General features: G+C 50.5%; 11 protein-coding genes across 11 annotated transcripts; 6 read left to right on the top strand and 5 right to left on the bottom strand.

The window, feature by feature from the left end:
• Nucleotides 1-111: 111 nt before the first annotated feature.
• N7489_000762 (putative alpha,alpha-trehalose phosphate synthase subunit TPS3) lies at nucleotides 112-3,023 on the top strand (the record flags this gene model as incomplete). Its single annotated transcript, XM_056706517.1, has 3 exons — nucleotides 112-134; nucleotides 195-2,896; nucleotides 2,956-3,023. 3 exons carry the CDS (start codon nucleotides 112-114, stop codon nucleotides 3,021-3,023), a joined length of 2,793 nt encoding a protein of 930 aa, XP_056570819.1.
• Nucleotides 3,024-3,501: 478 nt separating this feature from the next.
• N7489_000761 (RTA1 domain-containing protein) lies at nucleotides 3,502-4,429 on the bottom strand (the record flags this gene model as incomplete). The annotated part of the gene is made up of 3 exons (XM_056706516.1): nucleotides 3,502-3,998; nucleotides 4,145-4,339; nucleotides 4,411-4,429. 3 exons carry the CDS (start codon nucleotides 4,427-4,429, stop codon nucleotides 3,502-3,504), a joined length of 711 nt encoding a protein of 236 aa, XP_056570818.1.
• Nucleotides 4,430-4,938: 509 nt separating this feature from the next.
• N7489_000760 (thioesterase family protein) lies at nucleotides 4,939-6,017 on the top strand (the record flags this gene model as incomplete). Its single annotated transcript, XM_056706515.1, has 2 exons — nucleotides 4,939-5,041; nucleotides 5,101-6,017. 2 exons carry the CDS (start codon nucleotides 4,939-4,941, stop codon nucleotides 6,015-6,017), a joined length of 1,020 nt encoding a protein of 339 aa, XP_056570817.1.
• A 215-nt stretch (nucleotides 6,018-6,232) lies between these two features.
• Nucleotides 6,233-6,928, bottom strand: N7489_000759 (PaaI family thioesterase; the record flags this gene model as incomplete). Its single annotated transcript, XM_056706514.1, has 1 exon — nucleotides 6,233-6,928. One exon carries the CDS (start codon nucleotides 6,926-6,928, stop codon nucleotides 6,233-6,235), a length of 696 nt encoding a protein of 231 aa, XP_056570816.1.
• Nucleotides 6,929-7,917: 989 nt separating this feature from the next.
• Nucleotides 7,918-8,620, top strand: N7489_000758 (uncharacterized protein; the record flags this gene model as incomplete). The annotated part of the gene is made up of 3 exons (XM_056706513.1): nucleotides 7,918-8,038; nucleotides 8,104-8,180; nucleotides 8,234-8,620. The coding sequence occupies 3 exons, from the start codon at nucleotides 7,918-7,920 to the stop codon at nucleotides 8,618-8,620; spliced, it is 585 nt and encodes a 194-aa protein (XP_056570815.1).
• A 549-nt stretch (nucleotides 8,621-9,169) lies between these two features.
• Nucleotides 9,170-10,614, top strand: N7489_000757 (PCI domain protein; the record flags this gene model as incomplete). Its single annotated transcript, XM_056706512.1, has 2 exons — nucleotides 9,170-9,410; nucleotides 9,509-10,614. The coding sequence occupies 2 exons, from the start codon at nucleotides 9,170-9,172 to the stop codon at nucleotides 10,612-10,614; spliced, it is 1,347 nt and encodes a 448-aa protein (XP_056570814.1).
• Nucleotides 10,615-11,083: 469 nt separating this feature from the next.
• Nucleotides 11,084-11,713, bottom strand: ura6 (uridylate kinase ura6; the record flags this gene model as incomplete). Its single annotated transcript, XM_056706511.1, has 1 exon — nucleotides 11,084-11,713. One exon carries the CDS (start codon nucleotides 11,711-11,713, stop codon nucleotides 11,084-11,086), a length of 630 nt encoding a protein of 209 aa, XP_056570813.1.
• Nucleotides 11,714-11,907: 194 nt separating this feature from the next.
• On the bottom strand, nucleotides 11,908-12,171 carry N7489_000755 (uncharacterized protein; the record flags this gene model as incomplete). Its single annotated transcript, XM_056706510.1, has 1 exon — nucleotides 11,908-12,171. The coding sequence occupies one exon, from the start codon at nucleotides 12,169-12,171 to the stop codon at nucleotides 11,908-11,910; it is 264 nt and encodes an 87-aa protein (XP_056570812.1).
• A 2,068-nt stretch (nucleotides 12,172-14,239) lies between these two features.
• Nucleotides 14,240-15,216, bottom strand: N7489_000754 (uncharacterized protein; the record flags this gene model as incomplete). The annotated part of the gene is made up of 5 exons (XM_056706509.1): nucleotides 14,240-14,403; nucleotides 14,465-14,899; nucleotides 14,962-15,045; nucleotides 15,102-15,120; nucleotides 15,175-15,216. 5 exons carry the CDS (start codon nucleotides 15,214-15,216, stop codon nucleotides 14,240-14,242), a joined length of 744 nt encoding a protein of 247 aa, XP_056570811.1.
• A 568-nt stretch (nucleotides 15,217-15,784) lies between these two features.
• On the top strand, nucleotides 15,785-19,355 carry N7489_000753 (type I polyketide synthase; the record flags this gene model as incomplete). Its single annotated transcript, XM_056706508.1, has 5 exons — nucleotides 15,785-16,479; nucleotides 16,547-16,810; nucleotides 16,867-18,772; nucleotides 18,827-19,256; nucleotides 19,312-19,355. The coding sequence occupies 5 exons, from the start codon at nucleotides 15,785-15,787 to the stop codon at nucleotides 19,353-19,355; spliced, it is 3,339 nt and encodes a 1,112-aa protein (XP_056570810.1).
• Nucleotides 19,356-19,456: 101 nt separating this feature from the next.
• On the top strand, nucleotides 19,457-22,671 carry N7489_000752 (MDR/SDR family oxidoreductase; the record flags this gene model as incomplete). Its single annotated transcript, XM_056706507.1, has 3 exons — nucleotides 19,457-21,400; nucleotides 21,459-21,779; nucleotides 21,841-22,671. The coding sequence occupies 3 exons, from the start codon at nucleotides 19,457-19,459 to the stop codon at nucleotides 22,669-22,671; spliced, it is 3,096 nt and encodes a 1,031-aa protein (XP_056570809.1).
• Nucleotides 22,672-22,950: the final 279 nt, after the last annotated feature.

Below are 22,950 nucleotides of genomic sequence, written 5' to 3'. Positions count from 1 at the left end.
CACTTGATTGTCGCATATATCTACTTATTTCTATCGTCAGAGCTTGAAGATCTCTCTCTCATTGTGCTTTAATATTCTTCTGCCTATCCGCTTAGGCCGGGCTCAGTCACCATGACTGTCTTCATAGCATCTCTGTACGTGGCGCTAACTGGACCTTGAAGTACATATGGCTTACTGATGAATTTTTTATGTAGATTCTTACCCTACACTGTCGATTTCCATATCAACAACTCGCGCGCTCGCTCTCCCTCCCCAACTCCTCCATCTGCGAACCCCACCATCGAAGGCATCACACCCATCCCCAATTCTGCGGCTAGCTTGTTTGAGAAGGGCGTCCCAGGGAAAGTGCCGGGTCTTACACCAGGGGCTACAACAGATCATGAGCGCATCTTTGCTGCCCAGATAGCAGAGCAAGAAAAAGACGGGTACCCGTTCCCTTTGGCCGCGGAGCAGGATAACCGGCTCCTCACGGAGAGTGAGGGTCATTCCCCGGTATGGGGTGCCACAACTTCGCTCAATCAGCCAAAGCCATTGGCGGTCTTGTCGCCATCCCCATCCATTCTCAAGCACCAAGATCTTCGTCCCACCAAGGAGCCTGTGCCTCACCGGCCTCCTGCGGTCGAGACCATTGCTTCCCATGCGCGACTAAGAAAGGCCAGCACAGCCAGCCGAAAACTTTCCTTTTCGAAAGCTGAATGGACCATCGAGACCGCGGAGCAGGGCAACGGTGGCCTGCGCAATGCAGTGCGATCCGCAAAAGACGCCGGGGGCTTGGATAACATGATGTGGGTGGGCACCATGGGTATGCCCACTGACGCCTTGGCAAAATTCACCCGGCGAGACATCGCGGAGAAATTGGAAGATGAGTATGGGTCTTTGACGGTGTTCGTAAACGACGGCGACTTCGACGGGCACTACACCCATTTCTGCAAGACCATTCTTTGGCCAGTGTTCCATTATCAAATCCCAGATAACCCGAAAAGCAAAGCTTACGAGGACCATTCGTGGATCTACTATGTGAAGGTGAATCAGGCTTTTGCAAATCGCATTGCTAAGAATTGGAAACGGGGTGATGCGATCTGGGTCCAGGATTATCATCTGTTACTGGTTCCAGCTATGCTTCGCAAATTGCTGCCAGATGCACAAATCGGATTTTTCCTGCATATCGCTTTCCCGTCGTCGGAGGTCTTCAAATGCTTGGCGCAACGGAAGGAGCTCCTGCAGGGCATTCTTGGTGCCAACCTTATTGGTTTCCAGACGGATGAATACTGCCGGCACTTCTTGCAGACATGCAGTCGGATTTTGTGTGTGGAAGCAACACCCGAAGGGATCCAGTTAGAAGACGGTTTTGTTAACGTCGGTACATTTCCTATCGGCATCGACCCAACTTCTTGGGATAAGCGCCGCCAGGCAACGGACGTGGAGCGATGGGTCGGTACAATATCGGAGCGCTATCAAGGAAAGCGCCTGATCGTCTCGCGCGATAAGATTGATTCCGTTCGGGGTATTCGCCAAAAACTTCTTAGCTATGAGCTTTTCCTCAACACCTATCCAGAATGGGCCGACAAGGTCGTCTTGATCCAAGTCGCCACTAGCACTACGGAACAGCCAGAGCTGGAGGCGACTATCTCCGATATTGCCATGCGGATCAACTCCACACACTCGACACTCGCTCATCAGCCTTTGGTATTCCTCAAACAAGACTTAGCCTTCCCGCAGTACCTTGCTCTTATCACTGTGGCAGACGCCCTAATGATCACCAGCCTACGCGAGGGAATGAATCTGACTAGTCATGAGTTTGTCTACTGCCAGGATGGTCGATGGGGCGACAAAGCCTACGGTTCCTTAATTCTTAGCGAGTTCACTGGGAGCGCGTCTGTCTTTGGAACCCATGCGCTTTTGGTCAATCCTTGGGATTACCGTCAGTGTTGCGAAGCAATTCACACAGCACTGACTCGCGGTGAAGAGGAACGGAAGGAGGTTTGGAAGGAACTGCACCGTGCAGTCCTGAAGAACTCGACTGCCAACTGGGTGAAATCATTCAACGAAACCCTCACCCGTGTTTGGAACGAGCAATCTTCGCGAGAAATCATGGCAGTCCCCCGACTATCCGTATCCCGGCTCACTGAGCGGTATCGCCAGTCCAAGCAACGACTCATGATCATCGATTACGAAGACACGCTAGCCTCCTGGGGATCACCGCGCAGCATCATTCTGACAACGCCGCAGCGCGCAATCACAACTCTAAACGATTTGACCGAAGACCCCGCCAATGTTGTCTATGTAATGAGCGCTCGAATGCCGGAGGAAATGGAACGGTTATTCCGACAAGTCAACAATCTGGGACTAATTGCCGAGAACGGGTCCTTCGTGCGCGAGCCGCACGCCGATTCCTGGACCCAACTTGCAGACAAGATGCATGTCAAGTCATGGAAGGCATCTGTGTCTAATATCCTAGCATACTTCCAGGCTCGCGTCGAGGGTAGCTGGATTGAGGAGCGACATTGCTCGCTCGTCTTCCACCACGGATCCGCCGAAGACCGCCAAGCCGCCGCTAGGTCTTCTGCTGAATGTGCAGGCAATATCAACGATGCATGTGCTAACCTGGATGTGCATGCGATTCCCGTTGAGGGTGCTTTGATTGTGGAGACCACTCACACGAACAAGGCATCTGCAGCCGAACTGGTCTGGAAGTGGTTCATGGCAAATGCCGACAAAAACGAAGACGTCATCAGACCCGATTTCTTGCTGGTTATCGGTGATAACCGTGACGACGAGCCGGTCTTCCGGTGGGCTAATAAGCTGCACAGCGCAAAGGCCGTCGACTATGCTATGACTGTCACATTGGGCTCGCGTAGCACAGAGGCTAAGGCTACCCTGACCCAGGGAGTTACTGGTAAGCTTAGGATGATATTCTATGTTATTTCAAATGTTCAGTTGACTAATTTCTTACAGGTGTTCTTTCTTGTCTGCAACAATTGGCAGCGCAACAGAGCCAAACTAAATTGCCGTTGCGAGATTGATCTATTGAGCAATTTGATCTACTTCGAATTTCCAGAACATGAACATGCGAAGACGAATACATGAAGATAGCAAAACGGACCGGAGTTTTCATTTTCTTTAGCAACTATGATTTGATGCTGACATACATCTACTGCGCATTTTCGATCAAGCTGAGATGGTACATACATGGAGGCTCTACACGAAGACATATTTGCATTACATCTTCTAATAATTTCCGGTTAAATTTAGAAAAGAACCAAAAAAAAGGCTCGAACAAAGGCAGTTTCCTGGTGCTTCTTTGTGAACAGCTGTATCCCAAGTCACTTCGTAGTCATATTGAAAAAAGATCATATTGTGCTGTAAGAGACCATATGGGTAATACATTCTGAAAAATGTCGTTTTAGAAATTGGATGTCAAGCATCTACGGAACTTTCGGTCAGATACGGCCAGGTGCGCCTCATTCAGGGACAACATTATATTTGCTCCCATGTCAAAAGCTATGACTTATCATTAACCCGTACCGCTGCGCCTACGCAGCGGCCAGGATACCAGATAGCAAAGAGAAGAACCACTAGCGCAATAGGCGCAAATTCAAGACATGCGAAATAGACCTCATTGGTCTGCAGCTCTCCCATGAGACCTTGGGCAGTTTCCGCAAGACGGAAGATAGTTCTCAAATACACCATGAGGGTCGAAATGGAAAACGCAAAGCAGAAGAGCCCAAGCTCGTTTGCTCTGATAGCATGTCGAGCTCGGAACTGGAAACTCGCCGCCAAGATGACGAAGATAGTCATGACAAAGACCTGGTACGCGAGGCCGCCCAGGAGGATGTTGTTCGCCGTTGTGGGATCTTGCCGACGGGACTCTTTAACGCCAATGAGACACGCACCCGCAACTTGGACGATTGTTGAGATGACATCCGAAGTAATGAAGAAGGCCAGGATGACCTTCGGCGGTAAGAATGAATACCGGCTCCCTACTCGTGGGATCAGTGCTGATAGAATGGTGTAGATACCAGCGGCAAGCAACACAGGCGCCACAACAATGAAAAAGTAGTTGAGGATGAAGTAGATGAGGTGATAAGGGTTTTTTTAGCGGAGAGGGATCGTGCAATGTACCCTATCACCTCGAAAATCAGACCAGCGGAAAAGGTCATCCACCACCAGCTGCGGTTCTTGATGGTTTGCGCCGTGTGGTAGACGAAGTGAAGAAAAAACCACGCGGCTGCGAAGGCAGCTAGGGCGATGGAAGGCGTGTAGCCATAAATGATCACGGGAGTGTCCCTTTCGCCGCCCGGGTTCGGAAAGTTGGGGTCAACGTAGCCATACGATTGTGCTATATTTTCTTTTCATTAGTGATTGAGCGATCTATGGTGATAGCCTAGGAGCTGCATTGTAGTGTAGTACCTGTGGTATGATGATCCATGTTAGATTTGCCCTCAGACTCATTGCAAAACGGGGTCAGCTGTTTTATATGTAGGTAGTAGCGAACAAGCTAATAATGAAATTTAGGTCGTTTTCGTATTCTGCATATTAAATGGAAATTTGATTAGCCCAGGTCCCCTTTACGCGAGCTGCCAAGTAATGTCGCGTAGCGGAATCCATGAATATCTTCTCGATCGTTACCCGATCGGACCTATGGCAGGGTCTCATCGATAGGAACCTGCCATGTTCAACCCTCTTACGTCACAGATCTAGGTGCATTTCCACGGTTAGGAGGATTATTTCTGGGCTTCAAACTGTTGGAACCTTGGAAAAAACCACGTGCCACCTGTCCAGGCTAATAGCCAGCTGACTCAGCTTCTCGGCTGTCCACGGTCTGGGGAAAATGCCGAGGTTCACCAAGTAAACTTCGTATGTGGGGAAGGGTTCTATAAAAGATGAATGACCTTCTGTAGACCTTCTGTACCTGTACATATCAAACACCACCGCACCATGTCCACTATCAACCCATCCTTCCAGGAGGCCATCAAGGTCACTCCGGAAGGCCCCAACAAATACAGCGCCTTCCTCCGCCCCGAATGGTGCATTGGAACTGGTATAGCAAAACCCATGTAAAACCAACCTCCCATTAACCAAAAGCTAACATCCCACTAGTCCCGCACGGCGGCTACACAACAGCCGTAATCTACCAACTAACCCTAACACATTTCGCGCACGCCCACCCAAAGCAATACAAGAGTGCCGCGTCCCCGATCTCCATCCAACTCTCCTTCCTCCGGCGCACAGCGTCAGGCCCAGTAACCTTCGAAGTCGAAGACGTCAAGGTCGGCGCTCGCACAAGCACAATCCACATCAAGCTGCTTCAGCCCTCTGAAAAGAAACCCGGCCAGCTGGACATCATGGTCGCCGGCTATGTCACCGTCAGCCCGCCGGACGCCGAGATCGGCATTAGCGCGAACACGGGGTGGAAGCCTTACCCTGCCCCGGTGCCGGGTTCGCGCGCAGATGGGTCCGTTAATCTAGAAATGCTGGGCCGCACGGGCAGTGACGGCGCTTGGACGAAGCTCGACGCGCCTTTCGCGGAGTTCCGTAAGGCCGCAGCGCAGATCGAGCTGTTCGGTCCTGGTGCTGGCGACGCGCAGCAGAAGCGCTCTGGGAATATGGGGATCGATCAGTGGGCTAGGTTCCGGCCCGGAGGTGATGTGAATGGTCGCTGGACGGACGCTGCGGTGGCGTATCTTATTGATATGTTTCCCATGGCGTTGGATGGATTTGATACTATGTCTGCCACTGCTGCGGCGAAGGAGAGTGGGACTTCGCTTGCGGAAGAGAAGGCGAAGTTTTGGTATCCGACTGTTACACTCAATGTGGATATGAAGAAGCACCTTCCGGCCGAGGGGGTGGAGTGGCTTTATAGTCGGGTTGTTACTAAGGTTGTTAGGGATGGGCGGACGGATTTGGAGGTTACGGTGCTTGACGAGGCTGGGGAGGTTATTGCGTTGAGTACGCAGGTTGGGTTGGTTGTGAGTGCTAGTCGAAATATTGGAACCAGGAAGATGGAGAAGTTGTAGACAATCGTTTCATAGATGTATATACACTTAAAGAATAGACCCTGTATGTCCTATCCAGGCTTAGCCATATGCTCTATGTATGTGTGACTTTGCTGGTTACTTCTGTATGTGCAAATCGGGTGTTGTATGTACAGGACCACAATCCCTATCTATGCACTAGTGGAATTGATGCCCTAGTCTATTCTCCAAAATTTGAGAGCCAGAAAAGAAGAGGCTCACAATTTCGAGTCAGACGTCACAATCCAAAATGCCATAGCATCAGCCTTGACAACCTTCCTCTTAGCCCACTCTAAGTGGCCCCCAGCACCCTCCTCATCCTCCTGCAACGCCTGCGCCCGTACCCAAAATTTCTTCCCGACACTCCCAACAACTCGCGCCTTGATGACTAGCAAAGCAGGCGTAGCCACCCGCTTCTTATACCTGACATCCAGTTGTGCCGTAAAGATCTCCCCGCGCGGGTTATCCTCAGCCGTGCTCAGCGCACTGGGCGCATTGGTATGCGCCGCGACAGCGAGGGACATGGCCTCGTCAATCAGTGTCGCGACAATGCCACCGTGCACGGTTGACGGGTGGCCGGACAGACCAGGGCTGCTGAGTTCGAAGATCATAATGATATCCGCAGGATTCAAGCCCGGGGTGGGCTTTACAGCAGATGCGGCATCTTGTTTTGTTGCCGGGAGCCAGGTGGGGGCTTCTGCAGGCGCGGGTGTGATGTTGCACCGTTGCAGGGTTAGGCAGTGAGGGATTGTGGTGGGGGTATTAAGGGTTTGAGCGAAGTAGCCATCCTCCCCAGTTGTGGGCTTTAAGCGCCGTGAGTCGGTTTGAATTGGTGTGTAGTCGGCTGAGGAGATGAGGTTATTTGCCCATGAGTTGTTGCGGAGGTGCGCGATAGCGGGAGTCGGATCGGCCATGTCTTTTTTTCTTTTTTTCGGCTGTTGTTTTGGTCTTCGGGGTTATGTTGCAGTCAATTGTCAGAAGTGGTATGTAGTTAAATGACCTGGCATGAAGATGTTTCAGCAGTTTGTAGTATATTAGGGCGCCAACGGTGTCAACGCCATGATTTAACCTCGGCTCCGGCTATCACCGATCAGGGCATGATAAACAGTCACGTGGATATATTGGGTCAAATTTACTTAGCACGGTCCAATGGACTTGCCGAAAAAATTGATTTGCGGTGGAGCGAGCAGAAGAAGCTTTGAAGTAGATATTCCTTCCTCGAATTGAAGAACCAATCATGCTAGTCTCAAGCACGGACAATGCATTGTCTCACCCCCGGCATGTAACCGGTGACAGGGGACATAATAGGGGAATTTGGGAATTTGGGCAAGAATGCGAGGGTCCTCCGTAAACAGACGAACCAGAACCGACTTATCTAAGGGTCCTGTATCACTGTAGCGCACCATAGTGCACCGTAGTGCATTCAACAATCTCCGTTCAGAGGCCTATGATTCGTACGGGTTCTATCGGCAGGGGCAACTTGGCCTGACTAGGCTTAGTTGCATGCAGCCAAGGACCCTCCAATTTAGCCCTTTGGCAGACTCTTTTCGGATAACCAAATATAGAGAAAACAGGGCCTGTGCAACTCGAATAATACTACTTATCTAGTCCTATCTAGCATAAGACAAGAAAAAGAAAAAAACAATACTAGTGAATAGAACTCTCCACCTGGTATGCCAAATAAGGGGTTACCCTGGCAAATAGTCTCCAGCCTGGGCAGGGCCTAACCTGGTTCTTTCCAGTTTGGTTTCAAAACCAAAATAAACCTTGGAATACCTCTGGGATACAAAGCACCTGCTCATTCTTTGTTTTTTCCTCTTCTCTCTTCTCTCTTCTCCCTTCTCCATTCTCCAAACTTCTCTTCTCCTCTCTTCCTGTACACTGCATCTCTAATTTATTCATCATGCGTTCCTCTATTATCTTCCTTTCGGCTCTGGCTACCTCCGTCATGGGTGCCAATAACACGGGCCCTTACACCCTCCCCACCGATTTCAATATTGGTTTGGTGGAAAGCAGCGAACTGAGTATGTACCCCGACAACTTCTTCTTCCACAGCAACTTCTTCCACAACAGATTGCTAATAAAGTAGGCGTCTGGTGCTCTGCCCAGCGTAACACTTGCCCCGACATTTGCCAGAAAGGCACCAAGCTCAACTCTTGCGACCCGGTATGTTGTTATGTGTCACGTCTGTACGACCAGGTAATTAACGGCTCGAACAGAACACCCTGAAGTTCGACTGTGTCTGTAGCGATGGTTCCACCCCCGATGTGGCCCCCTACCAGCAGACTGTTCCTTTCTTCGTCTGCCATGCCACTTTCGGCCAGTGCATCAAGTCGCACCCTGACGATATCGAGGGTCAGCGCGCCTGCAAGAAGGCCGTCGCCAACTGTGGCTCCAAGAACGCGAGTGAGGTGACCACCACTTCTTCTTCCAGTCCTTCGAGCACTCTGGCCATGGCCACTGCGACCGAGTCTTCCAGCACCGAAACTTCCTCCGTGGCTGCTGCCAGCACTCCCACCAATGCCGCCGTCGCTCTCGACCTGACTCAGTACTCCACGGGTCTGATGGCTGGTATCATGTTCATTGCTGCGCGCATGGTCCTGTAAAGGAACGATTTCCACTCGGTCTTTGGGTTAACCGCCCTTTGATGGATGGGTCGCATAGCGTCCTCTTTGTTGTATTCCCTTAATTCATCGCGATGCCATTTGCCTTTTTCTTTAACTTCGAGACATCCAATTCCCCCTGAAGTCTTGACTTATTATGATTGTCCACATGTCTATGAACGTGGCGCCTGTCCTTCTTTGTTTTGCTTTGGATTGGAGTTCCTTTCGTCTCTGCGCAGGTGACGATTTCGCGCATGAACTATTCGATTAAAAAGTAATATCACCAATTAATTCCGACCCATTGGACAGAAAAATCAGCGTAGTGAGGATTGCAGTGTAAAATTAAATATCCCACCTAAATAAAAGATCCAAACTGAAGTCAAAGAACTGTAACAGTTAAAAGGCGAAGACCAGTCAGTCGAGATGTTTCAACTGATGTTCCTTTCGCCAAGACTTTTTTTGGCACACACTGAAATTTCTCAACTTATCGATAGACTCCACCATCAAGAACTTCACGTTCTCTCTTCCTCTCCTTTTCCCACATCCAACATCATGCCCGCTCCTACCAATACCCTCCTCATCGAGGGTTCCTTCACCGAGCTCGCCGACGAGTTTGCCCAGTACATCGATGCCCTCCGCAAAGAGGGTAGCCTGCAGTCCGAGATCGCCCCGCTCCTCGAACCTCTCCGCCAGCAGGAACAGTCCGAAGGCGAGGCCGACCTTAAGCAGCGCGATGAAGTCCTGAAGAAGCTCGTGTCCTCTGCGAGCGCTCTGAACAGTGCCCCCGAGAAGGGTAAGTTGGCGAAAAGTGTCGATGATCCGCAGAGAGTCGGAGTCTGGCTGCACTTTTGTCTTTGATGGACAAAAACTGACATAGATTAAAAATTGCAGAGATCACCTCCGCCTACAACCTCCTGGTCCACCTTGTTCACCAGTCTTCCGACGCCGACGTGTTCCTTCCTCGCATCTGCACCTATCTCGCTAAGCCTATCACCACCTCGCCTCAGTTCGGTCCTACCCTCGCCATCTCTATTCTCACCACCATTTTCAACACTCTGTCTTCCAACGATTCGAGCCGTTACCACGTTCTCCTAGCTGTTGTGGCAGTGATCCGCCAGTCTGGATCTGGAATTGCCTTCGAAGCCCTCAAGCCCCAGCTTGCTTCGCAGCTCCCCACATGGCTCTCAGCGTGGGAGTTGGAAAGCGATGATACCCGGAAGTTGCACATCGCCATTGCCGAAGCCGCCACCGCTGCCGGTGATGAGGATTTGGCCCAGACTCACGTCGTGCAAGCGCTCCAGACCATCGACCCTGCCGACGTCAGCAAGCCCGAGAGCCGCGAGTTGGCTGTGCGCGCACTCGCTACCGCTCTGCGTCGCTCCGCCGTCTTCGACTTCACCCCCTTGACCGCATCAGACGCCGTGCAGGCCCTGCGCTCTAGCGACAGCACCCTCTTCGAGCTGCTCGAGATCTTCACCTCGGACACCCTTGACGCCTATGAGACCTTCGTCGCTGCCAACCCGCTCGCTTCCATCTCTGGCGGCGTGCTCGCCGAGTCCGCCGATGCCCTGCAGACCAAGATGCGTCTGCTTACTCTCGCCTCGCTGGCATCCTCCACCCCTTCGCGCTCACTCCCCTACGACACTATCGCCTCCGCTCTGCGCGTCCCCGCCTCCGATGTCGAGATGTGGGTCATTGACACCATTCGTGCCGGCCTCGTCGAGGGCAGACTGTCCCAGCTGAAGTCCGAGTTCCTTGTGCACCGCGCCACCTACCGCGTCTTTGGCGAGAAGCAGTGGTCCGAGGTCCAAGGCCGCCTGATGGTCTGGCGCCGTTCCCTCGTGAACGTTCTGAGCGTGATCCGCTCCGAGCGTGAGCGTTTCGCCCGCGAGGGTATCCAGGCCGCCGCTGACCAAGAAGCCAACGCCAGCCGCAACGGTAACGGTGACCGTCGACGCATTCAACCCGCGCGTGAGGTTGAGGCTAGTGCCGAATAGATGTGTTCTTTTTTTTTATAAATGGGAAAGTTCACGAAGCACAAAAATCTTTCAGTTAATAGAGGGGAAATCTCGCTGTCTTTTCCTCATGCATTTCTTTTTCCCTGACCAATTTGTAGGGTTGGGTTTTTACTGCCCCCGTTGGATGTTTGGGACCCCACGAGTCATGTCATGTCAATCTTAGTCGTTTATGTTTTCCGGAGGGATGACTTTTCTTTTGTTCATTTTTTTTTACTCCGGCTTAAAGAATATTATATTTCTTTAGACTGGTCATGGCCCAAATCCGTAATCAACTGACGACTTCATTGGTTTCAGGGGAGCCAAGCATCCTCCTAAACAAAAGGCTCAAGTTTAAAAATGCTTAAATTCTTCTATACTCTATTCTCAAGTCGAGCAAGGAAATCACACAACTCTCTTCCCCCCAAGATCGTCCCCTAACACTATATACATACAAACACAAGAACCCCGTTTAGCGAGGGTGCAAACCACGAGCCTCGATGCCGGCCTTCACCTGGGAATAGACCTCCTCAACGGAGCTATCAGCCTTCACCGAAACGACCTTATCCTTCTTCTGGAAGTCATCGACAACAGGCATAGAAGTCTCAACAAAAGTATGGAAACGCTTGCGAATAGAAGCCGCATTGTCATCATCGCGGCCACTAGTCTCACCACGCTTCAGCAATCTAGCCTCCATGACATCCTCGGGGCAATCGAGGAACAACACAAGCTCGGAGGGACAAACAGTCTCCTCGAAAAAAACAGCCTGGTCGAGCTTGCGCGGGAATCCGTCAATCAAGAAGCGGGCCTTGTTGCCAGCCGGAGGCGGCGAAGTCGCCAGCGAGTCGGCCATGGCATTCGATAGCAACGCAACGGTCACTTCCATAGGCACGATCTTGCCTTCGCGGATGTATTCGCGGATCAGCTCGCCGTACTGACTGCCTTCGCGCACTTGTTCCGCGCGCAGGAGGTCGCCGGCGGAGAGGTGCACGAAGCCGTAGTCCTTGACGAGGTTCGCGGATTGGGTGCCCTTTCCGCTGCCGGGGCCGCCGAGGAAGAAGACGACTGTTACGTCGTTTGTGGAGAAGCGGGGGGTGGCCATTGTGGGTGGTTGGTGGTGGTGGTGGGAGGTTGAGGGAGGTGAGGTGAGTTAAAGGGGGTTTAGGGGTTGAGTTTAGGGTCGAGGTTGTCTGTGGGGTTGTCGGTGTGCGTGTGGAGGGGCAGCACTTGACTTGAAACGGACGTTAGTTGGCTTTTTCTTTTTGTATGGGCTAGGCCTTCCATGCTTACTTCAAGCTAGTTTTGGCGTGAGGTAGGGACGCCGGTGCGGGACTTGACGAGGTAGACGTAGGCGCCGGAGCTGATGACGGTTATGAGGATGATGGGGATGATTGGGAAATTGGAGCGGCTGGATTGAGGGGCGGAGGGTGCGCGTGGCGGCGAAGATCTCGGAGGGTTCGAGTACAGGCGGTGGGGTACCTGGGTCGATCGGGTGAATTTCTGGCTGAAGGCTAGAGGCTTGGAGCGGACTCCGGAGAATTGACGGGCTAGAGAGAACATAGAGAAAGAGGGAGACTTGATGTTGTTGAAGAGGAAAAAGAGAAAAAGGAGTTGGGATGACCGAAACGGGATTAGCTGCTGATCTGTATACCTCGATGCGGTTGTGTACAAATTGTGTACGTCTTCGGCTTCGGCTTCGACATTAGGTAAGACTGCAATACTTCCACGCTTATATCCAGTCATGGCCAATAGAAATGCTGGAATTGTATATTATTGTATATTAAGATTGACCACAGCTTTTTCCACGGCCAATGGCGTAATCCTTCACGCACCTTGCATACTAAAAGAGCCTCCATGGACGCACCTTCATAACTCTATGTTGCCTTGCTATAACAATACAGGGTCCCACTGTTTACAACCTCAGTTCCGAAAATCCCCCTACACCAGCCTAAAGAGCTTCACCCGTAAAAAAGATATGTCAACCGATGTTATATATATTCGAACTTATACATGATCTATTACATGTCACGCAGCGAAGGCCGCCTTGCTAAGTTTCAAATATAGATCAACCCCTTTTGTGAGGAGATATAGGCCAAATGAAAACCAAGCTTAGGATTCCGAGACTGAGAAATTATTGTACGTCTATTAATGGGTAATACATACGAGACTGGAGAAGTTTCAGAATTGAACTAGATGCAGGTCCAAATACCTATTTAGGAAGCCTCCTAAACACAAGCCTGTTGCACAATGGAGGAACAAGGTGAATTCAGATCAAGTTGGCTCAGAACAGATCAAGGTTATGAAACTTGGACCCGAAATAAGCATATATGTGACACCAAACCTTGGGCTTTTAGAATAATAATTGGACTATAATTCAACTCCTTAGGTACTCCGTAGGGGGACCTCGGGATTTATGTCTCAAAAACAAACACAGAATGACTTAGTTCCAACCTTTAGTAGAACTCAGGAGTTGGTACGGAGTAGTACTCACCTATGCCCAAGTTTGCAATTACCCATATTCTATGGCAAGCCAGGAATGTAAATCTCATCACCATATGCAATCGCAGCTATACTGGATATTTGATCAGATTGTGTTTTCTGACATGTGCCTCGAAATCACGTACTAGTGTAGTTGTAGAATCGCGCGAGGGGGACGACGAAGAAAAGCCCAGGCTCACGGGTTCCGCACAGAGAATCCATCATGAACACTGCTCTCTAGGTGATAATGAGGCTTAGCATTTTGCTTGGTTGACTGCACAAGTGCTGCATCGAAACCACACGACGGTGAATCGCATGAAGTTTGTCATTGTCGGTTAAGGATGTTTCCGTGATCATAGGGTAAGCCTAAGGTTGTCGAGCCAGGGACCTGCTTTGACTTTGTTGAATGTTGCTTTATTGACCCCCCGAGTCTACGTAGTACCGGTACGTCAGAGGCTGGCTAGTTCCCGGTCTGATGTCGTATTCATATGCGATTGAGATTGTTTTGAATTCTAATTGTAGATGATAATATGAATGACATTCTAGGCCCTTTCTCGTACATATTCGGGTTAGAATATGGTGAGATACATGATATCAAACGTCGAAGTGTGTAGCCAGACATTCTGAGATTGCGATCTACGACCTTGGCCTGTCATATCTCATATCTCGGCTTAGTTGTGCTTGCTTTAAGCTTATCATTTCGGTTGAACATTAGTTCGGGGTTTGACCTGGAGCTCTATCAGCAAGAGTTTCCAGAATTTCGAGAACGGTAGTACACCCGAATCATACCGCGGGTTGGGAGGGTGAAATCGCAGTGGTAAGTATCCAATTGCGACGTGAGCTGTTCCGAAGAGAATGTTATCACCCGGGGAAGCTACAATAACAGCTAGTGGGTAGCACACTATCCCAATTGGGCGATACTCAGGTTGGGCTTCACTCAATCAACGCAAGAGGCAACGCTAGATAACATTGGGATAAACAACTATATATATCAACCTTGAAGAACGTTCAGAATCTAACTATCTTGCAGAATATGACTTTTGAAAATCTGGAACATATCAGGCCCGAGTTTGTGTATTGTTCAACGGGCTTCATGATGTTACACCGCGCACAGAACGGCTTTGTGCTTCCCATGAACAACCGCCATTGACTACGCTTGATACGCTCTGTCGACTAAGTCTCGCACGGCATTGCCCAACTCAGTGATGACCGGACCGGACCGAGGAATGATGTGACCCCGTCCAGTGTCGAACATCGCTGCGGTATCAGGGTCACAAATGTTGAACAAAGCTAGTGCGCCGTATCGGTAGGGGTCTTCGCCAGAAATACACAGTCAGTATATCACTTGAACAGGGGTGATAGATGTCAAGGTTACCATCTGCACCAACCACATGAAGCGTCGGAATGTCCAGAGTATAGTCACTCTCATCTGCCAGGACCACGTCCTCCTCAGGGGACAGAGGAGGCCAGCCGGTGAAGAAAACCGCGCATTTTATGCGACGAGGACGGCCAATCTCCTGGGCCTTTCTATCCTCATCCAGGATCAGACTCGCAGCCATCGTAGCACCCTCGCTATATCCGACAATGCCTTCGATATCGGGGTTCTTATCCAGTGTATCATAGAGGTACTCCATGACTTGATGGTGATCATTCCAATGGCCATCCCAGCCCTTCCCCAAATCTCTTATTGCGTCTTCTGGACACGAACCATGTGGTGACTTTCGAACACGAGAGATCATTGAGCCCTCCGCTACTCCTCCATCCTCCAACCACCGGTAATGTGGCCCGATACCAAAATACTCCGCGAATCCTAGGAGAGGGCAAAAATTAGATAGTGGGTTTTATTAGCATTTGGGCTCGAGGGGATCTTACCTGCCGGTGGAGACACAGGAACAGGACCGTTGATATAGTGGAACGAAGCGAAACCGTCCATGGCCATCTGCTTCGCCAGCGGATCTGCAATAGTGTCAGTGAGTCTTCATCTCGAGTGCTCAAATCCAGATGATACTTGCCAAGCTGGATGTTAATATTCTGGGATAAAGAAGTCAGTTATGGATGTCCACGATGGTATCTCCTACCACTCACCTCGATGTTGCCAATGGCGCCATGAAGACATAAGAACCTCATCTTGTATCGACCTGCAACTATCTATGGAGGAATGTATAATCTGAGCCTATACACTTGAAGAAAAGGGGGATTGGCAAAGAAATATAAAAGAAATATACAAACATTGAATCAAGATATACTAGGGAACATTTGAATAAATTACCGCTCGGGCTGTACAACTTGTGTAAAGCAAATGAAACGCTTGAGACATTTCGAAAAGCACGGGATTTCCGCCGAGCATCAACTTCCCAACTACCAACATTTGAACACTTGCTACCCTTGCTATATCGAATAACGTGGGACGGTACAACATCTCAGTCCAAAGTCGCCAATTCGGGAATAACCACCGATCACCCAATACTAGCGGAGCATCCATAGCCCGGAGAAGAGACAGCTTTATTGAGCTGTACGCCCCCAAAATGACCGGCATCAGAAGAGCTGGGGTGGGGTCCAATTTGCAACGCTATATAACCCACCATAGCCAACTAGGCAGTCGTTTCCCCCAATTTACCCGATGGCTATGTGGCCCCCAGAAATCCTTTAGGCTCGCGTTACAATTGCACCTTCTCCACCTTTTACCATGACAAATATGAACGGTGCTGGTGAAGGTGCGTCCCATGGCGAGCAGGGCGCGCCGCAGCCTATCGCCATCGTTGGGTATGCCTGCCGGCTGCCGGGGCAAGTTACATCTCCTAGTGACCTATGGGAACTATGCACCCGAGCTCGAAGTGGTTGGTCGCCCATCCCTAAGGACCGTTTCTCCGTCGAAGCCTTCCACCACCCTAACCCGTCCAAGGTTGGTTCCTTCAACCCAAAAGGAGGCTATTTCCTCGACGAGGACATTGCACACTTTGATGCTCCATTCTTCAACCTCACCGTCCAAGAAGCTACATCTATGGACCCCCAACAGCGATTGCTGTTAGAGTGCGCGTATGAAGCTTTAGAGAGCGCTGGCATCCCCAAAGAGAGCATTGCTCGCCGGAACGTGGGCGTCTTTGCCGGTGGTAATTTCTCTGACTATGAGCTTAATAATGTCCGCGATGTGGAGACCATCCCCATGCACCAAGCCACCGGCTGCGCGGCCTCACTGCAATCCAACCGGATTTCATACTTCTTCGATCTACGAGGGCCAAGCATAACAGTGGACACGGCTTGTTCTTCTTCGCTTGTTGCACTTCACTATGCAGTACAGAGCTTGCGAAGCGGGAAGTCCACCGAAGCCCTCGTTGCTGGTTGTCGTCTTAGCCTTGTACCGGATATTTGGGTTTCTATGTCCATGTCGCAGTGAGTATTTCCGTGCTCTTCAAGTCAAGCTCGGAACCATATGATCTGAATGTCTGGAGTTATATAGGTTGTTTAATGATGAAGGTAAAACCTTCCCGTTCGACGAGAGAGCCACATCCGGTTTCGCGCGAGGCGAGGGCTCTGGCGTGGTAATTCTGAAACCTCTCGACGCCGCATTGCGCGACAAAGATCCTGTCCGAGCTGTCATTGTACATTCAGGAGTCAACCAAGATGGGCGAACACAAGGGATTACGCTGCCAAATGAGCAGGCCCAGGAAGAGCTAATCCGGCGGGTTTACAGGGAGGCCAAAATCAACCCGGAGGAATGCGGGTTTGTAGAAATGCATGGAACTGGAACAAAGGCCGGCGATCCTATCGAAGCTGCAGCAGTCCATGCGGCACTTGGAAAGAATCGGGCTCCGAGGAACCCGCTCTACATCGGATCAGTCAAATCCAATATTGGGCACCTGGGGGCGCCAGTGGCATAATTGCCATTATTAAAGCAGCCATGATGCTTGATCGAGACTTGATGCTTCCGAACGCCGAGTTCAAAATGCCGAATCCTGATATTCCTATGAGCGATTGGAATATGAAAGTTCTAACGACGACGCGGCCCTGGCCTTCCCGCAAGAAATACCTTAGCGTGTCCAATTACGGGTTTGGAGGAACCAATGCACATGCCGTTCTTGAAAAAGCACCGCTATCATCCAAAGCCCCAGATGAAGCTCTTGAAAATGTTGAGGTGGACCCCAAACGCAAGCTGTTCTTGATTTCTGCCAACGACAAGGAGTCTCTGCGCACTAGGATTAAAGACTTCGGTATCTACTTCGAACAACACCCTGAAGTTTTCGAGAAGACTCTATTCGGCAACTTTGCTTACACTCTAGGCAATAAGATGTCCCAGCTCTCGTATCGTGTTGGCGTGTCAGCTACCTCGCTAGATGACCTTGGAATCCGTCTTGCTCAACTGAAGATCAACCCATCCCGTTTTCTAGGCGCTCCAATTGTTTCGTTTGTCTTCACTGGTCAAGGGGCTCAGTGGGCGCAGATGGGTGTTTCCCTTATGCATGAATATCCTGTCTACGAGTCGGCTATCAAACGAGCCGATCAATGGCTACGAGATCTCGGCGCTGAGTTCTCCCTCATCGAAGAGCTGAAAAAGGACGCCACCACCTCTGAGATTCACTCCTCTCATCTGAGTCAACCGGCCTGTACAGCGCTTCAGATTGCACTAGTCAATCTCATGGAATCTTGGGGGATCCATCCTTCTTCAGTCGTGGGCCACAGCTCTGGGGAAATTAGTGCAGCCTACGCTGCAGGGATTTATAACTTGGAGGGAGCTATGGCTCTGGCTTACTGGCGTGGGCAGATGACCTCCGTGCTCAAGTCGTCGTTCTCGTCCCTCAAGGGCACCATGATTGCCATTGGCACTAGTCGCGAGGCTATCCAGCCTATGTTGAAGACCCTCTCTGGATACGCCACCGTCGCTTGCGTGAACAGTCCTTCCAGTGTGACGGTGTCGGGAGACGCGTCCGCGATTGATGAACTCGAAAAGGTTCTCCGAGACAGGCAACTTTTCAACCGAAAATTGAAGATTGATGTTGCCTACCATTCCGACCACATGAAGAAGGTTGCTGAGGTTTACCTGGCTGCGATTAAAACTATTCAGCATTTCCCATCGGCAAAGGTCTCATTCTTTTCTTCTGTATTTGGGCGCTTCGCGAAACCTTCTGAGCTTGGTCCAGAATACTGGATTGCGAACTTGACATCACCGGTGTTGTTCTCTGACGCCCTTGTCAAGATTGTGTCGGACGATAACACGCGGCCTAACCTTCTTGTTGAGATTGGTCCACATTCTACAATGAAGGGCCCCATCATGGATACTCTAAAGAGCTTGGGTCCCACCGTCTCCAAAATTGCATATACGCCAACCATTATTCGTAAAGTTGACTCAGCTGAGTCGATCTTAGATACCGCTGCTGCTGCCTATGTGCGAGGCGCTACACTCAACATGACAGCAATAAATTTTCCGAAGACCGGGGTGGAAAACCGTTGGTTCTTGACTAACTTGCCTCGCTACCCTTGGCAACATGGAACTCGGTACTGGCATGTTGCCCGTATTTCTCAGAAGCATACGGCTAGAGATCGTGCCAGGAACGATGTCCTGGGAGTATTGGCAAATTATTCAAATGATCTGGAACCAACGTGGCGGAACATCGTCCGCCTAGATGAGACCCCATATCTCCGGGACCACAAGATGCAGGGGGTGATCGTCTACCCCCTAGCAGGCTATGTAAGTTTAACGAATGATTAAGTATCTCGATTATGCTTACCGACTGTCCAGTAGTTGGTGATGGCCATTGAAGCCTCTCGACGACGGGCGGAGCAAGCTGACATCCAAATATCCCAATTTGAACTGAGAGAGATCATTGTAGGCTCGGCGCTTGTGCTCAGTGATGACACAGATACAGAGACCACTATTACTCTCCGCCCCTACACTGAAGGTACCCGTGGATCATCCGATCTTTGGGATGAGTTCCGTATCTGCTCATGGACATCAAAACGAGGATGGACAGAGCACTGTACTGGGCAGGTGCGGGTCTGCTCCAACCAGAAACAACAGGAAGCTGCGATCTCGAGCCCGTTCGAGACTGAAACCACGTACACGAAAGCTCGAATTACCCGAATTCAGGAATCGGCTACTAATTACCTCGACATGTCCCACATGTACCAGGTCCTCAGTGATCTAGGAGCCGGCTATGGTCCTATCTTCCAGGGTATTGATAACTGCTATTCTAGCCCTAACCACTCGTTTGGCGATCTGCAAGTTAGAGATACCCGCAGTATCATGCCGAAGGGGTTTGAACCTCCTTTGACTATCCACCCATCCTTCCTCGACGGACTGTTACATTTTGCTTGGCCGCTCCTTGGCCAGGGATTGGGCCGAATGGACCTGGACACGCTTTACATGCCGACAATGATCAAGCGTATGACAGTCGGTCTCAAAGTTCCAGTCAAACCCAGTGAATACCTTAAAGCTTACTGCAGTGGCAGTCCCAGCTTGCCTTCCCCCGAACCTACCAAATTTGACCTTTTCGCCACCCAGGATGGCTCTACAGAGCCCATAATCACAATAGATGGCCTGGTAATGACTCCCCTCAGAAATCCAGGCTTTCACCGCGAAGACACTCGCAAACTGTGCTATAAGGTTAATTGGCATCCCTTGACCAATATTGAAGATGCCATTGAAGGAGATATTCAAGATTGCAATGGCCTCGCAGAATCTCGTGGCCATACTCACACACCCGGGGACGCAAAAGCGAACGGGAATACAGAGCAGAACGGCAACCTGCATGCGAATGGAAATCCTATCAAACCAAAACACGATCTATTCATCACCCACTTTGGCAAATCCGATGGTATTGCTGATAAATTGAGCATTACACTGTCCGACGCATCTGGATGTCAGGTTTCCGTCGGAACGTTTGGTGGAACGGACTTCTCTCGGAAACATATTGTTCTACTTCAGACTGGAGCTAGCTCTCTGCGATACCTCACCGAGGATGTATTCGAGGAGCTCAAGAAGGTGCTACTCAATGCTCAAGCTGTGCTCTGGATCTATCGGACTGATTCTCCCGATGCTCAAATGACAGTCGGCCTGACTCGCACCTTGCGCTCGGAAACATTGGCCAGGATAGCTACTCTTGGGTTGGCTCCCGGGGACATGGAGTATCCTGAAAGGCCTATTCAGGCAGCCATTAGTGCTCTATGGCCCGCTGATGGGACACAGCCCTCAAAGGATCTCGAGTTCAAGTCCGAAAGTTCTAAGCTCTTTGTCCAACGCGTACTGGAAGACGATGCAGCTAATAATTTTGTCCACAATGAGACTCATGACATGACAATCTCAACCCAACAATTCAGTCAGCCGGGGCGACGCTTCAAAATCCGGATCGGCAATCCCGGTTCTCTCGATTCCCTCTACTTTGCTGACGACAATCCTTTACCACTAGGCGAGGACCAGATCGAGCTTCAGGTCAAAGCAAGCGGTCTCAACTTCAAAGATATTGTGGTCTCCATGGGCCAGCTTACACAGCCGTATATTGGGATTGAATGCAGTGGCATTGTTTCCAGCGTAGGATCAAAGGTGAGACATTTCCAGGTTGGTCAAAGAGTCATGGCCATGCCAGAAGGCTGCTTCTCGACCTACGCACGATGCTCTGAAACTAGCGCCGCGGAAATACCAGGCGACATGTCATTCGAGGTGGCAGCCACGGTGCCCGTTGTATTCTGTACTGCCTATTACTCCCTGTTTGACATTGGTCAGCTGCAAGCCGGCGAGCGGGTCTTAATCCACGCCGGTGCTGGTGGTGTTGGTCAAGCAGCTATAATGCTAGCGCATATGATCGGTGCAGATATCTTTGTTACAGTCGGAAGCCCCGATAAAAAACAGTTCTTAATGAGCCAGTACGGTATTCCTGAAGACCGCATCTTCTATAGCCGTGATACATCCTTTGCTCGCGGCATCCGCAGAGCCACCGGTGAGGTCGGCGTGGACGTCATCGTCAATTCCCTAGCAGGCGATCTTTTGCGCGAGACTTGGGAGTGCCTTGCGCCATTCGGACGATTTGTCGAGATTGGCAAAGCTGATATCACGAAGAATACTCGCCTTGAAATGCAGCCTTTTGAGCGCAACGTCACATTCTCATCGGTTGATCTCACCAAGGTTGGGAAGTTCAAGCCACAGCTGATGAAGCGCCTCCTGAGTGACGTTTGTCGGTTGATTGGCGAGGGATCGGTGCATCCCATTCTACCACTTTCAACTTACCGAATTTCTGATATCGAGAGGGCATTCCGTACTCTACAGACTGGCAAGAGTATGGGTAAGATCGTGGTGGTTCCTAATGAAGGTGACCAGGTCAAGGTAACCAAAAACACATTATCCGCAATTACATACTCAGGTCTAATCGTTTATTCCTCAGGCTGTTACTCCCAAGACCAGCTCCACTCTCCTGCGACCTGATGCATCCTACATCTTGATTGGCGGTACTGGTGGTCTAGGCCGAAGCATAGCCAAGTGGATGTCCTCGAAGGGTGCGAAGAACATTGTGCTTGTATCTCGCCGAGCCGCAATTGATGACAAGGTTCGGGCTTTGATTGATACTTTAGCTCCCCTCGGAGTGCGGATATTCGTCAAGGCGTGCGATGTCACCAGACAGGAGTCTGTCGAGGCTCTGGTTAACGAAGAGATGAAAGACCTTCCCCCTATACGTGGTGTTATCCACGGTGCGATGGTGCTTCGTGTAAGTTTCCTACTTTCAGGACTTATTCACGTTATCTATCTTCAAATACTAACCCACTTAGGACATGCTCTTCGAAAACATGTCTCTTGAAGACTTCATGGCCGTAGCATGCAGCAAGGTAGAAGGAGCTTGGAATCTGCATAACACGCTGATAAATTCCCCACTAGATTTCTTCATCACCCTTTCATCGGTGGCCGGCGTCATCGGCAATCGCGGACAGGCAGCATACTCCGCAGCAAATGCATTCCTGGATGGATTCATAGAATACCGCAAATCCCTTGATCTTCCAGGAACATCAATTGACCTAGCTGCAGTCAGCGACGTCGGCTACCTAGCCGACACCGACTTCCAGCGGCGCCAGGAAGTAATGAAGAATATCGGCGGCCAAACCATCGACGAGTCGGAAGTCCTGGCGTTGATAGCAGCCGCTTTGACCGGTGATCTCGACCAATCTTGCTCTGGGCATTGCATCACAGGACTGCGACTGGGTTCACTCGAGAACAACTTCTGGGCCCAGGATGCAAGGTTCAGCGTGTTATACCAGGCCGCCAAGGGCACACTAGGAAGTAGCTCACAGCACGACGGCCCGTCTGTGCCGCTGCATGTCACTTTGTCGGCTGCCTCATCCAAAGAGGAGGCTTTGAGAGTGTGCTACGACGCGCTGGCCGCGAAGTTAGCACAGGTGCTTGTTCTCTCCTTGGAGGATATGGATCCCTCGATTCCAGTGGTTTCGTTGGGTCTTGACTCGCTAGTGGCTATTGAGATCCGTAACTGGATTGCCCGTGAGGCTAATGCCAATGTGCAAGTTCTTGAGTTGTTGTCTGGTGGCAGTTTGATGGCCTTGGCTGAGATTATCCTCAACAAATCTCCGGCCTATATGCGCGCTGAGTAAGAGGATGATAATATAGGTGGTGCGGCAGTATACGAGCCGTTAGATTTTATGTATACTCCATATGTTGTGCCCTAACTATCTGCAGATTGTTTTCATTTTGAGATTTCTAGCCCGCCATTTGTCTGTATGTTGCACTACTCAGTCCGGATGTACTCGTACGACAGTAACTATTACAAGGTACAATATAGGTCATTTCTTCGCAGCTGCGTGTTCCCACTGCCAATGCTAGGGATATTGTTTTGCGATCAGCGTTCCGTTCTCTCGGCTGTTCCTATCAAC

This window comes from Penicillium chrysogenum, assembly GCF_028827035.1.
Source record: "Penicillium chrysogenum strain IBT 35668 chromosome Unknown utg000001l_segment0_segment0, whole genome shotgun sequence".
Classification (NCBI taxonomy): domain Eukaryota; kingdom Fungi; phylum Ascomycota; class Eurotiomycetes; order Eurotiales; family Aspergillaceae; genus Penicillium; species Penicillium chrysogenum.
Note: the sequence above shows the minus strand (reverse complement) of the source record. Positions and strands in the feature narration are given on the sequence as shown.